The sequence below is a fragment of the Anser brachyrhynchus genome (assembly GCF_964034855.1).
Source record: "Anser brachyrhynchus genome assembly, chromosome: 24".
In the NCBI taxonomy this organism is placed as follows: domain Eukaryota; kingdom Metazoa; phylum Chordata; class Aves; order Anseriformes; family Anatidae; genus Anser; species Anser brachyrhynchus.
The window spans coordinates 4,110,867-4,125,508 of NC_137717.1; the positions used below are offsets into that span (position 1 = coordinate 4,110,867).

General features: G+C 62.4%; 1 protein-coding gene across 2 annotated transcripts; it reads right to left on the bottom strand.

Annotated features, from left to right (window-relative positions):
- Positions 1-5,076: 5,076 nt before the first annotated feature.
- LOC308182368 (uncharacterized protein) lies at positions 5,077-8,458 on the bottom strand. Of its 2 annotated transcripts, XM_080566855.1 has the most exons (4): positions 7,148-8,101; positions 6,874-6,983; positions 5,768-5,921; positions 5,077-5,644 (listed from the first exon to the last, which is right to left on the bottom strand). In XM_080566855.1, exons 1-4 carry the CDS (start codon positions 7,607-7,609, stop codon positions 5,267-5,269), a joined length of 1,104 nt encoding a protein of 367 aa, XP_080422981.1. In that variant the 5' UTR covers positions 7,610-8,101; the 3' UTR covers positions 5,077-5,266. The 2 variants fall into 2 exon arrangements, 1 of the variants encoding a protein (XP_080422981.1); XR_013941784.1 differs by having other exon boundaries at positions 5,768-7,272; positions 7,787-8,458.
- Positions 8,459-14,642: the final 6,184 nt, after the last annotated feature.

Genomic DNA, 14,642 nt, shown 5'->3' on the forward strand with positions numbered 1-14,642 from the left:
CACGCGATCCCAGGGCGCAGACAGCGTGCTTGTGTCCCGTTCTGGGTCCTGCGGGGCAAGGGAGGCAGGGATACACTGGGGGGAGTCCATGTCGATGGCCACCGAGGTCACAGGGTCACAGAGGTTTGGGTTGGAAGGGACCCCAAAGCCCACCCAGGGACCCCAAAGCCCACCCAGGGACCCCAAAGCCCACCCAGGGACCCCAAAGCCCGCCCAGTTCCAACCCCTGCCGTACATAAGATGCCACCCACTAGGTCAGGCTGCTCAGAGTCCCCTCCAGCCTGGTCCCGTACACCCCCAGGGCCTCACCAACCTCTGAGGGAAGAATTTCCTCCTCATCTCTCATCTAAATCCGCCCTCTTCGAGTTTAAAGCCGTTCCTCCTCCCCCCCACTAAAAGGACATTGAGGCCCTGGAGTGTGTCCAGAGAAGGGCTACGAAGCTGGTGAAGGGCCTGGAGCACTGCAGGGACCCACATCAGCCCCCAAGCCCTGCCCCAAGGACCCGCACCCTCCATGGGGGTTATTTCGCCCCGTAAGCTCAGCAAACAGCATCGTCCGTCCTGCTTTTCCCAGCAGGAGGGTCCTTTATGCCTGAACCCCCCTTGGTGTGGGGGTGGCATGGGGATGCGGGGCACTGCCCGGGTGCCAGCTTGTCCTTTGCCGCTGCTCGGTGGCTGAAGTGCTGGTGACTCACGTTCCTGGGGTCGAATCCTTCCCCGGAGAGGAAGAGGGGAGCAGAAACGCTGCAGGCAGAGCTCGGCTGAGATGCACCAGGCGGGCTCCGAGGGAAAGATGGAGAAAAATCAATTCAAAGGACGACGCGAGTGCCAAGAAACTCATTCCTTCTCTAAAGGGCATGAAGACCGTGTTTATTTATTTAAGCCCCTGGCACACGAACACTGTGCTTAATTCCAGACAGTGTCGTTTCCCTGGCTGGGGTTTCGTTTCTGTACAGCTCGATGCACTGCTTGGCAATGCCTCGGCTCCTCCGTCTGGTGCCTCGAACACGGCCCCCAGCCCCCACCAGTGCCCCCCTTCCCCAGCACCACAGGGATTAGCAGGGGCCTGGTGCTTAGCCCCAAAACCCCAAAACCCCAAGTCTAGGTTCCTGCTCTTAAGCTGTGGATGAGATGTGAGATGGCGGCACCGCAGCACCTGCCTTCCTCCAGTCCCCCGGTGCCCTGATAACTGGGACACCAGGGAGAAATCCTGCAGAGCGATCGGGAGCGACCGCACGAGCTGCCACAGGGCTCCAGCATCCAGAGGGGATCTGGGACTTGGGAACAATTCACCCCAGGAAATGTCCTTGCCCCTATTTTTTTTCCCATTATTTGCTTGTATGAGCCTCTAGATAGGGAAAAAAAAACAAACACTCAAGCAATTATTTTACAAGCAGGTGCCTGATGGTCCCACTGTCTGCGGAGGTCCCTCCAGCCCCAGAAACTCTGAGGATTCACTTGGGGGAACCGGGGAAGTTGCTGCATGGCAGAGTCAGGAACCTTGGGGGTGCCTTGGGGGTTCCACCCGAGCAGAGCAAAAACCAACGAAGGATTTTCTGTTTTTCACCTCTTGGACCTTTACTTGGACCTTCCCATCTGCATGATTTTGTTGGTGCGGAGGCTGCCCCCTGCTCGCTCCCAGGCCGGTGCTCGGGCACCAGCATCCCCGGGCAACTGGGGGCTTTTTAAGCTTGTCGGGGGGCTGCAGACCTGAACCCAGGAGCCCGGCCCAGCCCAGCCTGCCCCCAACCCTTCCCAGTAACCTCCCAGCATCCCAGCCAGCCCTTCCCAGTAACCCCCAGGAACCTACCCAGCTTTTCCCATTAACCCCAGCCCAACCTTTCCCAGCGTCCCGGTGCTGCTCCCACCGTGCTGGTACCGCACCGTTACATTCCAGGGCCGCCCCCGCTGTGCCAGTACCGCTCTAGAGCTGCCCCTGCTGCCCCCCCATGCCGTGCCGTGCCGTGCCATCACGTCCCATCCCACCCCATCCCCATCCTATCTCACCCCACCCCATCCCCGACCCCATCCCCATCCCACCCCATCCCCATTCCATCCCCACCCTATCTCCACCCCTTCCCCATCCCAATCCCATCCTCCCCCATCCCTACCCCATCCCCGTCCCAATCCCATCCCCATCCCCATCCCAATCCCATCCCCATCCCCATCCCATCCCCACCCTGTCCCCATCCCTTCCCAATCCCCATCCCCATCTGATCCCCGCCCCATCCCATCCCCATCTCCACCCCTTCCCCATCTCCACCCCTTCCCCATCCCCATCCCAATCCCATTCCCATCCCTACCCCATCCCAATCCTCATCCTATAACCCCATCCCTACCCCATCCCAGTCCCATCCCAATCCCATCCCCATCCCCATCCGATCCCTGCCCCATCCCATCCCCACCTCCACCCCTTCCCCATCTCCACCCTTTCCCCATCCCAATCCCAACCCCACCCCATCCCCACCCCATCCCAATCCTCATCCTATATCCCCATCCCATCCCCATCCCTACCCCATCCCAGTCCCATCCCAATCCCATCCCCATCCCCATCCGATCCCCGCCCCATCCCATCCCCATCTCCACCCCTTCCCCATCCCCATCCCAATCCCATCCCCATTCCCATCTCCACCCCTTCCCCATCTCCACCCCTCCCCCATCCCCATCCCCACCCCATCCCAATCCTCATCCTATAACCCCATCCCTACCCCATTCCAGTCCCATCCCAATCCCATCCCCATCCCCATCCGATCCCTGCCCCATCCCATCCCCACCTCCACCCCTTCCCCATCTCCACCCTTTCCCCATCCCAATCCCAACCCCACCCCATCCCCACCCCATCCCAATCCTCATCCTATATCCCCATCCCCATCCCATCCCCATCCCCATCCCCATCCCCATCCCATCCCCATCCCATCCCCATCCCGGTGCCGCCCCCACCGGGGCCGAGCCGCGCCGTGCGGGCGCCGCCCCCGGGCTCTATATCCGCTCAGCACCGCCCCGCACCGCTCCGCACCCCTTCCCCTTCCCATGGCGACACCAGCGGCGGAACCGGCACCGGCACCGGCCCCGGCCCCGGCACCCCCGGCACCGCCACCCCCAGCACCGGCGGCCGAGCGGCACCGGGAGCTCAGCCCCAACTCCCCGCGCACCGCAGCGTCCTCCCCGGCACCGCCACCGGCCCCACCGGCCCCGAGCGGCGGCGGCTCGGGGGAGCTGGCGGCGGCTCGGCGGCGCTTGGTGGCGGCCGAGGGGCGCCGGAGGGCGGCGGCGGAGCTGGAGGGCCGGGTGCTGCAGGTGCACTGCGCCCTGCGCCACGCCGAGCTGCGCCTGGCCGCCAGGGCCGAGACCCTGGGCCGTTTGGGGGCCGGGGTCGCTCAAGCCCAGCTGGCTTTGGCAGCCCAAGGGCAGAGGTTGCAGAAGGGGCTCCGGCGCCGCTCTCGCCTCCGCTCGGCCCCGCTGCTCGCCGCCGCCCGGGCGCTCCGCAGCTGCGTGCCCTGGGCTGCCCCCCGCAGCCGCCGCTCCGCCGCCTGCCGCCTGCCCGCAGCCCCCCGCAGCCCCGCTTAAAGGGGTGGGGGGGGGTTGGGGGGAGATAAAAGGGGTGGGGGGGCTCTAAAGGGGGTGGGGGGTAAAGGGGGGGGGGTTGGGTGGGGAAGGGGGTGCCCAAAGGGGGGCTTGGGGGAGGGTGAGGGGATCTTGGGGGTCTGGGGGAGGGTGGAGGATTTGGGGTGCGGGAGGGTTTAGGGGGAACTTAAAGAGGGTGGGAGGTGTCTTACGGGGTGGGGGGGAGCTGTAGGGGTGTTGAGGGAGGTTGGGGGGGGCTCTTGGGGGTTGGGGTTCTGGGGGGTGGGTGGGGGGAGGATGGAGGATTTGGGGTGCCGGAGGGTTTAGGGGGAACTTAAAGGGGGTGGGGGGAAGCTGTAGGGGTCTTGAGGGAGGTTGGGGGGGGGTCTTGGGGGTTGGGGTTCTGGGGGGGTGGGTGGGGGGAGGATGGAGGATTTGGGGTGTTGGAGGGTTTAGGAGGGTGGGGGGAGTCTTACGGGGTGGGGTGAACCTGCAGGGGTATTGAGGGAGGCTGGGGGGGGATCTTGGGGAGTCGGGGTTCTGGGGGGTGGGGACGATGGAGGATTTGGGGTGTTGGAGGGTTTAGGGGGGCAGGGGGAACCTGCAGGGGATGGAGGAAGCCTTAAGGGGTGGGGGGAGACCTGTAGGGGATGGGGGAGGTCTGTGAGGTGGGGGGAACCTGCAGGGGTCTTGAGGGAAATCTATGGGATGGGGGAACCCAGCAGGGTCTGGGTTCCGCGAGGGTGGCCTGAGTGTGATGGGGGAAGACCCTATGGCGCCTTTAGGGGATCTGGTGGGATTGGGGTGCTCCAGGGGACCCAGCAGGGTCTGGGGACTTTGGGGTGTCCTGAGGAAAATGGGTGGTGGAGGGTCCCTGGGGGACCCTACGGGATTTGGGGTGCTAGAGGGACCCTGCAGGGTCTGGGGTCTGTGGGAGTGGCTTGAGTCTGATGAGGGGAGACTCTCTGGGGTGTTTGGGGTTCCTTAGGGGACCCATTGGGATTGGGGTGCTCCAGGGGACCCAGCAGGGTCTGGGGACTTTGGGGTGTCCTGAGGAAAATGGGTGGTGGGGGTCCCTGGGGGACCCTATGGGGTTTGGAGTGCTTGAGGGACCCTGCAGGGTCTGGGGTCCTTGGGTGTGCAGGGTAGGTGTGTGTGTGTGTGGATCAGTGAGGTTGGGGGCCCCAGCAGGGTCTGGGAGCCCCTATGGTGTTGGGGGACCCTGCAGGGTCTCGGGTCCCTGGAGGATCTTACTGGCTCTGGGGGCAACAAAGGGGGATCTGCTGCCGGCAGCCCTCAAAGGCAGCAGGTTCAGAGCAGCCGCTGCGGGGCAGGGCCCCTTCCCCACAGATGCCCTGGAGGTGTCCGGCAGGACAATGGGGGGAACCCAGCCTCGCACCACAGCTCGGGTGCCGGTTTTTAGCCTGAGCGTGCTCCACGCAAGCCTCGGGACGATCAAGAGGGCTGGGGGCTGCCCCACATCCACCACCTCCAGCTGGCGATTTCGGCTTCGGACTGCATCTCTGCAGGGGCAGAGAGCAGAGGAGGACTGCTCCTTGCCGTGGCACCGACCCCATTTGCCTCCCACCGGGCTCAGCCGGCCGCTGGACGTTTGGGACTGCTCTGACCGGGCCGACGCTGCTTGAAGCCTCCTTTCCCTGTGCCTCCAGCTCCGAGCAGGCGTCCTGCGGGCACCCCAATGTCACCCTGCCGCAGAGCGTGCCCTTGGGGGAGACGTGCTGTGGGATCTCAAGGGACAAGGAGGCGGGCTGGGGACTGAGCCCCCTCTCTGAGCAGAAGGCTTGAGTGGGGCCACCCCGCTGCCGTCCCCATCTGCGCCCCACCAGCCCCGAGCTGGCCTCGTCACGGAGGGCTCGGACCCGACAGCATCATCCCCATTGTGCCGGGAGCACCGCAGCAGTCCTGCTGGCCAAGCTCTCCTGCAGCCAGCCACAGGGCTCGTAGCCCCTGGGCTAGCAGCTTTCCTCAGCCCCACGGACGAGCCACGGAGCTGGGGGCTCGCTTCGCTGCGCCAAGCTTTCGCCGTGGCTTTCCCTGGAGGCTGCATGCGTCCCCCCTCCTGCCGGAAAATCCCAACTCAGCTTCGTGTTTTTTTTTTTTTTTTTTAATTTAAAAGACAAAACCGCTTGATTCGGGTCGGGGTGGGGGGGATTTCACTGACTCATGAATGTGCTGCTCCTACCTTCCCGTCAGACAGCAGGTCTGTTGTGTAACGCTCGCGTCCGCACCGGCTGGGGCTGCCGCCCGCCTCGCGCTGCCCCCGCTCCGCAGCGGGGCACAAGCAGAAGTAAACTCCATATATTTTATTCCTTATGTTTGGTGTCCTTAGGTGCTGGCTGAAACACCGCCGAGAGGGTGATTAGAACAGGGATTAGCAAATAAGCCCCGGTAATCGCATGTAATTAATACCAGGGTGGATTTCACTGATTAGTGACTTCTTCCTCCAGGCGCGTGGGGGCTTGGAAAATGGGATAGGGGCTCCCTGGCCCAGAAGGGGCCACTGTGGGCAGCCGGGTCTCTGCAAGGCAACAACGTGTATATATATATAAAAATATATATACACATATGTACACGTTGAGTCTGCCCTAAAAAAATAATATTGTAGGGCCACAATACGACACCCATAAATAGGTGCAGGAAAAGCGTGGCAGAGCAATATTTGAGCATCGACTTCATGTTAGCAAAGCTAGGAGGCAGCACTGGCTGCAAAGGTGTCTCTCCTATTAATTCCCATTTTCAGACTGATTTTTAAGTGCACGTGCTGCTCCTTTTCATGCTCCCCGTGCTGCTGACATCCCACCTCGGTGCTCTCCGACTTCTGCCCTTGCATGCCCAGCCATAATCCCAGGCAGGAGGCATCCCCCAGCAGGGTGGGAGGCTGCTGCTAATAGCAGCTTACGGGGCTCAACCAGGAGAAAGGACACATCATCTCTCTGTGATCTCTCCCAGGCTTTCAATTAATAGTATGAAATGCACAGCTTGGGTTTAAATCTCTCGATTTTTTTTCCCCCCCCTCTCTCTGGTGATTATTTGCAAATCAGCTTTTGACCTGATTAGAGCTGAACCTACTTAAAGGAATTGCAGGGAAAGACCTTAAAAAAAAAAAAAAAAAGAAATCCACTCTGTTAACCCGGTAAGACCAGAATCATTCAGAAATCCTTCGATGCAACAATTCCTCCCCACCCTTCTGTCTCGGTACAGTTACGGCCTCGTCACACCGTGTTCCTGCAGCGTCTGCAGCCGGAGTGTTAAATTCATTGTGCTTCACCCACATTCCTGTTTGCCTACCAGATAGGGGAGGTTGTTGCCGTTAGCGAGGACGGGAGGGCTGGTGGAAGAGCGAGAAGCAATCCCAGGCGTCCTTGGAGCTTCACTCCCGCAAATAAGCGCTCGTTTACCTCAAAAATAATAATAATAATAAAATACCTTCTTGCTTTGGATACATGGCGAAAGCTGCGCTGGAGGCAGGAGGGATTTTAAAGGATGGGGGGAGGCAGCGGTGGCCTCCTGGACATCCACAGCCCGGGGGGGCAGCGGGATGTCCCTGTTCACAGGGCATCACCTTGCAGCTGAAATGCAGGGGGGGGGGTGGGAGGTCGGTGGTGTCTGTGTCTTCAGCCCAGTCTGCAGAGTAAAACACCAGCAGCTCCCCCAGGCCGGTGCCGGAGCCAGAAGCGATACCTGCTTCTGGAAAAACAATTAAATAAAATCTAACCTGAGTCCCTTTAAAAGGCCGCTTGCTCCAGGCCAGGATGACCCTCCTGGGACTGCTGGGGGATGCGGCCACCTGCACCCCTGCCCAGCCCTCGCACCCCAAATCCTTCCGAGTCCCGGGGCCGTGGTTTCGGGCGAGGAACCCCGTGTCACCCCCAGAGAGCTGTGCCGCCACCAGCACCGCGCTCACACACTGTGGGGGGGGGCAACAACCGGCTGGGGGGTCCTGGGCCCCTTTTGGGGTCAGATATGGGGAGAAAACCCCCAAACACACGGTCAGAGGGGAGATGCAGCCCAGGGTTTGGACCATTCCCTGCCTGCTGCCAGGAGCATCCCTGGCTGGGAGAGCAGAGGGCTTCAAATAACCCCCAGCACCCCCGCCAGCAAAAACACCGCGCAACGAGCACCCCCCCCCCCCGCCGCCTTTTTATGAGATTATTCCGTTAGAGAAAACAACTTCCTAGGAAAAAAAAAAATATGCAAAGACCTAAGCCCAGATTTTCTGCTTTTCGCTCTTAAATCCCAGCCGTGGGACGGGGCCGGGGGGGGGGACGGGACACGCGTGGGGCCCCAGCGCCCGCTGCGGGCCGGCGACACCAGAGGGCACTGCAGGAGCCGCCTTGGCCCCGAGCGGCTTCGTGGGGTGGAATCGGCCCCCCCCCCGGGTGTCCCCAACCTCCTTGGGGTCCCTACCATCGTGGGGGTCCCCAGCCCCTTCCTCCCAGAACACTCCCCGTTACCCCCCCCTCTCCCCCAGCCTCCAGCATTTATTCCCGTGAAGGTCCCAATTAGCCCCAATTAGCCCCAGTGGGTGGGGATTGCCCCCCCCCCCCCCCCAGCCCTGATTTGCTCCTCCAAGCACCTGAGTCCACCCCACAGCACTGCCCTAAGCTATTTTTTGAGGGGCTGGAGGCAGCACACTGGGGGTTTCGGTCTCTTTCCTTCCTCCAGCCCCCCCCCCGGGAGGTAAAACAGGGGCTGGGGGTGCACCTTGGTGTATTTTCGGCTCCTTTTGAGCCCGTGAAGGTTTTTATCTCCCACCCCATCCTCTGGCATCTGCCCCGTGATGGGCACCCTCGTGCTTCAGCTCTTGGTTCGGACATGCTGAGAAAAGTTGATTAAATCATTTTATTTTCAGTTCTGCTGGCCCATTTCTCCCCAGACCCAAAAATGCTCCCCCCCCCCCCCCCCGAGGGCCTGAGACACCCCTGTGCCCAAAGACAGGGCTGTCATCATGGGCTCTGAAGCCCCCTCACCACCACCCCATCACCCCCCGTCCCCATCACCCCAGTCCCCACCACCCCCTGTCCCCACCACCCCATCGCCCCCTGTCCCCACCACCCCATCACCCCTTCCCCATCACCCCAGTCCCCACCACCCCCTGTCCCCAACATCCCATTGCCCCCTGTCCCCATCACCCCATCGCCCCCTGTCCCCACCACCCCGTCACCCCTTCCCCACCGGTGCCATCCCCACGCAGCCCCAGTCCTGGGGGGTTTCCAGGCCCCCGGAGCCTGTTCCTGTGGCAAGTGGCCGCGGGGGTGATTCCCCTACGCCCGCCTTAATGTGCTAAGCCCATCTTGGTCCAGTTCTCTCCTCCCCGCTAAGCTCCTTAAGTCACTGATCTGGTTAAACCTCCGCAATCAGTTTGTTTTGCCCGGCAAGTTAACACACCTAATTCCCCGCCGCCCCGCTCCCGATGCTCACCCTGCGTGGAGACGCAGCCGGGTGGGTTGGGGATGCTTCGCACCCCGTGGTGTGGGGTCGGTGTGACACCTCTATGGGGTCCTGCGCCCCTCGGTAGGGCTGCAGAGCCGTCCCCGTCCCAGAGCTTGGGTGGAGAAGAGCAGAAGAAAGAGGCTCACTAAGCCTCATCCCCCTCCCCGCACACCGTCCACATTTTTGGCTGTTGAGGAAGGTTTTCTGCAGGCCTTTGGGCAATTTGTTAAGGGAATTGTTTGAGGGAAATGGGGTAATCGGCCCTGCTACGTGCGGGCTCGGGGCTGTGGTTTCTCGTGGCCTTTCTCCTTCCAGGAAGGCCAGGCAGGAGAAGGCCGTTGGGCAACAGCGGGGAGCGTCCAAGCCGTGATTTTCCAGGGTTCAAATATCTCTGCCTCCGACCCGGGCTTGGCTTAAGTGCCCCACAAGGCTCTCTCGGCGGAGCGGTGTCTCTATTTTCAGCCCTAATCCGATCACACGCCTCCGCCTGTGCCTCCGCCGGCTCCTGCCCGAAGCCCGCAGGTGCCGGGCAGGATCCGGCTCCTTCTCCGTGGGACGAAGCTGGCACTTGGAGGGTGATGCTGAGCGTCCTGGTACCCTCACGGGTCCCTTTCCTACAGCTCCAGGGTTTTCCCATGCCCACAGCTTCCAAATCCACTGCAAGCCCCGTGGAGGGCGATGGAGACACCCCGAAATAACTATACCATGCGCACAGCATGCGGCCTCAAAGGGCAGAGTGCATGGAGGGGCTGCACCTTGCTCGCCGTCCCCTGCCCCGCACACTGGGGCTGGCAGAGGTGGGAGCAGGTCCCCCCGCGCCCCTATACCTATAGATTGAAGCCACCCCCTATAGGGACCTGTGGAGCAGAGCCGCTAAGCGAGGCAGCCCGCCCTGCACATTTCCTTAGGCTGTCCACGCTAATCCTCAGCAATCCGATGTGATGGGAGACCTGTAACCTGATCACGGTTCCTTAAGGGTTTTAGAGGGATTAATTGCCAAAAGCGCTGCTTATTGCTCGCAGCGGCAGGGGCACGGCCCCCCCTGGTGCTGCTTTCCCCGGTGCTGTGACCCCAGGGACTCTGAACCCTGCACGTCTGTGGGGAGCCCCAAAAGCTGCGGTGATGTGATCCCCAAATCCCAGAACTGGAGTCTGAGGGTTTGGGGGTTTGCCCTTCAAAAAGGAGGGAGGAGAGGCAGTGCTCTGGGGTTCGGGCTGCGAGGCGTTGGCACATCCCGGTCCCCACACGCGGGGCTTTCCCTCGCCTGCACGGCGGTCGCACCCCAATGTTGGTGCCGCAGTGCCTGGGCTCCGTGGCTCTGGGAGGTGGGGTTTTGGGGTAAAAAGCCCCAGATTTTTTCAAACGTGGTGTTTGAAGGGAGGTTAACTCCACCAGGCGCAGTGATACGGCAGAGCTGCACACCGGGTGGTCTCCAGGGCTCGAGGGGTCCCAGCCCGGTGCGCATGGTGGGGGTCCCGCTGCTTGGCTCCCCCGGGGGACCACACGGCAGCGGTGCTGAGCAGCTTTGCCATGCCCTGAGCCTGCAAGAGGCAGGAACCCATAATGATAAAAGAGAGAAAAAGCAACCCACAGCCCTTCTTTTCATTCCCTTTTTCGCACCAGGGGTGACGAGGGGTGGCTGCCGTGCTACAGGAAGGCGCCGCCGCCAGGAGAAGGAACCCCGGCACCCCGCGGCACCCCTGGGCACCGAGAGCCAGCCGCAGCCCCGGCTGACGCGGTTGGGCTGACGCGGGGACTATATCGGTCGGTGACAGGCAGGAAAGGAATCCGCCGAGGGAAGCCAAGCGCAGGCTCGGCGCTCCCCGCCGCCGCTCCTCTTATGGAGCGGAGCAGGAGGGCAGAGGGGCCTGGGCAGCTCCCGTTATGGAGAAGCCCTGGGGAAGCCCTGGCTCGCACGAGCTCTCCTCAGCCCCGCAGGACGCCGTGGGGACTCTGTGCTCGGGGCACGGCACCCCCTGGGGACACCGTATCCATGACCGCCGGTGCCTCTTGGAGAGGAGGAGGAGGAGGAGGAAGAGCTGGCGAGCTGTTCCTGACACCTGCTCGGTGCTGAGCCTTGGTGCTCGGGGACAGGCGGCCGAGGCTGCCAGCCCCGTTCTGCCCGCGGTGGCACGGGCACGAGCGGGTGGCACCAGCCATGGGTGCTGCTGGGTGCCCGGCGGGTCGGGCCAGGTGCCGGGGAACCAGCCCTCGCCTTTTGCATGGGCTCAGTTCCCAGCTCCAGCATCATTTCCAAGAAAATCCCGGGCGGGTGGGAACCATGCCGTTCCCAACACCGGTGCCCAGGGCTCTGGCGGAGCGGTGCCACCCCGGGGGGTTTGGGGCGTGCAATGGGGTCCCCCCTCCATCGGCTGGGGCCAGGCACTCTCCTCGCAGCGAAGGCACAAGCTGCAAAATTACTTACACTCGGAGGAATACTGCAGGAAGGAGAAGCCCTTAGCTAGCAGCGCAGCAGCCAGGGCCGGCTCAGCTCCATCACGCTGGCAGCAAGGAGGGCGGCGAACCGTTGTGTGGCAGGAGAAAGAAAGGGCTGCGGTGGCAGGAGCAGCAGCTCCGGGTGGCACCAGGCACGAGGCACTGCTCGGTGCTGGGCTGCTGTGGGCAAGCAATCGCAGGAAGGTGTTGGTTGGCAAACCGAGGACTATTTCGCTTCGTGTTGTAGAGGAAGGGGAGGTTTAGGGTGGGTGGTGTGGCAGGGGGTGGCGGGTGTTGGGCAGCATTGGTGGCAACGTGTGATGTCCCTTCCTGACAGCTCGGCGCTGCCACCACACAGCAGTGCTCACTTCATAAGCAGGTGGGTTTTGGGGTGGGTTTTGGGGTGGGTTTGGGGTCCCTGGGGACTGCAGTTGCTTTGAGCACCTTTGGCAGAGGAGGAGACGGCCCCGCTGCAGCCCAGCTCCTCCACGAGCCGCCGGCCCCGCTGCCCAGGGCTTTTCAACACCAGCCAAGAGCGATGCCCCTTTTGCTGGGGTGCAAACTAAAAGCCTCTTTGTGCAAACCCACGGAGCAGAAAAAGGTCCGAAACCTGGGCAGCTCAGCACGGGCACGGGTCAGGGCACGGCCGAACCCCCTCCCCGGCCCACATCCAGCTCCGTGGAGCCGCTGCCTTGCCCTGAGCCGGGGAAGCGAACGCCCCTGCTCTTTCCCACGTGTTGTTGAGCTGCTCAAATATTTGCTTTGGAAAGCGCTGCCTTGCCCCGAGCCCCGCAGCCAAGGCCGTCCCTGGCTGCTCGCAGCAGGCACCGAGGAGGGATCCTGCTCAGAGGCAGCCCTGGGGTCTGATTCGAGGGAAAGCGGCCCTGGGGCTGGCCCCATGCTCCAGGCTGCTCTTCAGGGCTGCGGCACCTTCCTTGGGGTGGGACAGGGAGAGAGAAGCTGGGCCATAGGACATGGCCCCAGGGAGGGGACCTTCCTCCTCCTCCTCCTCTACCCCCACCAAAGCACCCACAGAGCTGGGAACCCACAGAGGAAGGACAGAGCAGGGCGGTGGGGATGCCAGTGCCCCATCCCACAGCACCCCAAGAGCTCAGGGCCATCAAGTGTCACGCTGGGAACCCTCCAAAACCCAGCGAGGCTTCAGCAGAGGGAAGGGCTGGGAATCCGCTTTGTGGTCTCAGAGGGAAACCCCAGCCCTTTGGGCTATTTTCCAACCCTCCTTTGCTCTTACAAACCCACTTCTAGCTCCCCTCGCAGCAGGAGGGCTCGCCGGTGGGAGCAGGGAGGTTTCAGAGCAGGAATTTGGGGCAGGGGCCCCTCCGCGGCTCGCCGCGCTCTCCCGGCGCTCCCCAGCCCTGGCCTCCGCGCTGCCGGCCGCCGGGAGCTGGAACAGCCCTCGGTGTCTGGGACACTGCCCTTTGTTTCGGAGAATAAAGTTAGCGCTGTTACTCAGCCTGTCGCTATTCCAGCAATTCCTGCCTCCACTTCTGCTCGGCAGCGGGAAGCATTCCTGCCCGCGGCTGCCAGGAGCAACGCGCACGGGGGGATGGACGCGGCAGGGGTCCCGCGGGGCGGCCGTCCCACCCCCGCCCTGGCCCCCACGGGAATGGTTTTTATGGTTCTGGGCTTTACCTCGGCCTTCTGGGGCATTGCGGTGGCTCCTCATGGAAGAAATGTCCTAATTCTGATTTGTTTCGTGGTCGTGGCCGCAGGAAGCCTCGACACCGGGTGGTGCCCGGTTTGCATCCCCAAAAAGCCCGTTTCCAGCACGGGGCACCGGTAACTCACTGGATCCATGTAAGGAGCAGCTCTGTCGTCCCCCGGGGGGCCAAACCGCAACCGAGCAGCCTGCACGCTGCAGGGTGTGCTCTCCGGGATGATGCAAAAAAAAAATAGGGGGAAAAATGGAGAAATTGAGGCAAGGCAAAGCCGAGCAGCTTGCCCAGAGCCGTGCTGGCTGGTGTCAGCAGAACTGGGATCCTGCCCTGCATCTCCTGTGCCCAAATGTGATCCCGATCCCTGTGTGCTGCCCAGGGACGCAAGCAGGGGCACCAGCAGCCCCCAGACCGGGTTTCAGACCAGCCACCCGAGGGATTTTCCCCACATCCATCATCACCCATGGGACGTGGGTAAGGAGAGCTGGAGGACGAGGGGCTGGGGATGAAGCGTTATCGCCCAGCGCCACCAATTTCCATGCAAAGTTTTGCTGATGCCAGCAGGGCTCTCGCAGCACGAACCATCTGGGGCCATGTTTATTTTCCTGCCTGCTTTCTGCCCTTTCCCTTCCGACAGGCAAAGCAAACAGCCTCCCTCTCTGCCCTGCACACGCTCGCACCGTCCCCCTGCTTTTGCCCTCGTGGAAGAAAAGGCAGCGGCATCGATAAACCTGAGCTGGGGTGTGAAACAAGTCCCTGGAGCTGGCGATGCTCTGGGGGAGCCACTGGGGCTGCCCTGAAATTGTATCGAGGCTTTGTGGGGGAAGGAGGGAGAGATTTTGGGGGGCTGCACCCAGCTTGCAGCAATTCCTCTTTCATTGCTGGCAGGAGGACAGAGGGACGGAGAATTCAAACCAAAAACTGGGTTGAAAAGCAGAAAACAGCCTTCTCCTGCAGGCTGGTGGAACAGGTCCAGGGCCAGGTGGTGCCAGCATCCTCCTCTGGAGAGCCACCCCTGTAGGGGCAGATCCAGCCCTGATGGAGAGCTTGGAGGGGGCTCATCACAGCCCGTCCTGGTGGCACCCGTGCCCGTATTGTGGGACACATCGAGCTGGCAGTGACAGCAGAGAGGGGACCCAGCCCCGTTCTCATTTTGGGGACGCTCCTGGACAGCCTCGTGCGGGGCAGCCCCTCTGCTCCCCCCAGCCTGGGGAGCTGCCGGCATGGCACCAACATCCCTCCTCTGCTTCGCTGCAGCTGGGGATGAAAACCTGGAGAACAGACCCCCCCATAATCCCAAAAACCACCGAAACCCCTTCAGGAGCACCCCATTCCCCTTGGCTTTCATCTGACAAGGACCGAGCACAGAAACCCCAGGGCACCGCAGCCCGTGCCTGGGGCTCCGCGCTACAGTGGTCAGCACGGGAACAAAGGGAGGTCGGGAGGCCGGGAACGTCCCTTCCCAGCCCCGGGGACATTAAACAAACCCCAGAGACCATTGTCCCTTTGTCA

Excerpts from the sequence above, each read along its gene's own strand:
- LOC308182368 (XM_080566855.1), bottom strand. The coding sequence starts at position 7,609 with ATGGTCCAAACCCTGGGCTGCATCTCCCCTCTGACCGTGTGTTTGGGG. Across the intron at positions 6,984-7,147 it reads CCCTGCATTTCAGCTGCAAG|GTAAACGAGCGCTTATTTGC; the intron begins GTGATGCCCTGT and ends ATTATTTTTGAG. Across the intron at positions 5,645-5,767 it reads ACCTGCTGTCTGACGGGAAG|GAGGGGGGACGCATGCAGCC; the intron begins GTAGGAGCAGCA and ends ATTTTCCGGCAG.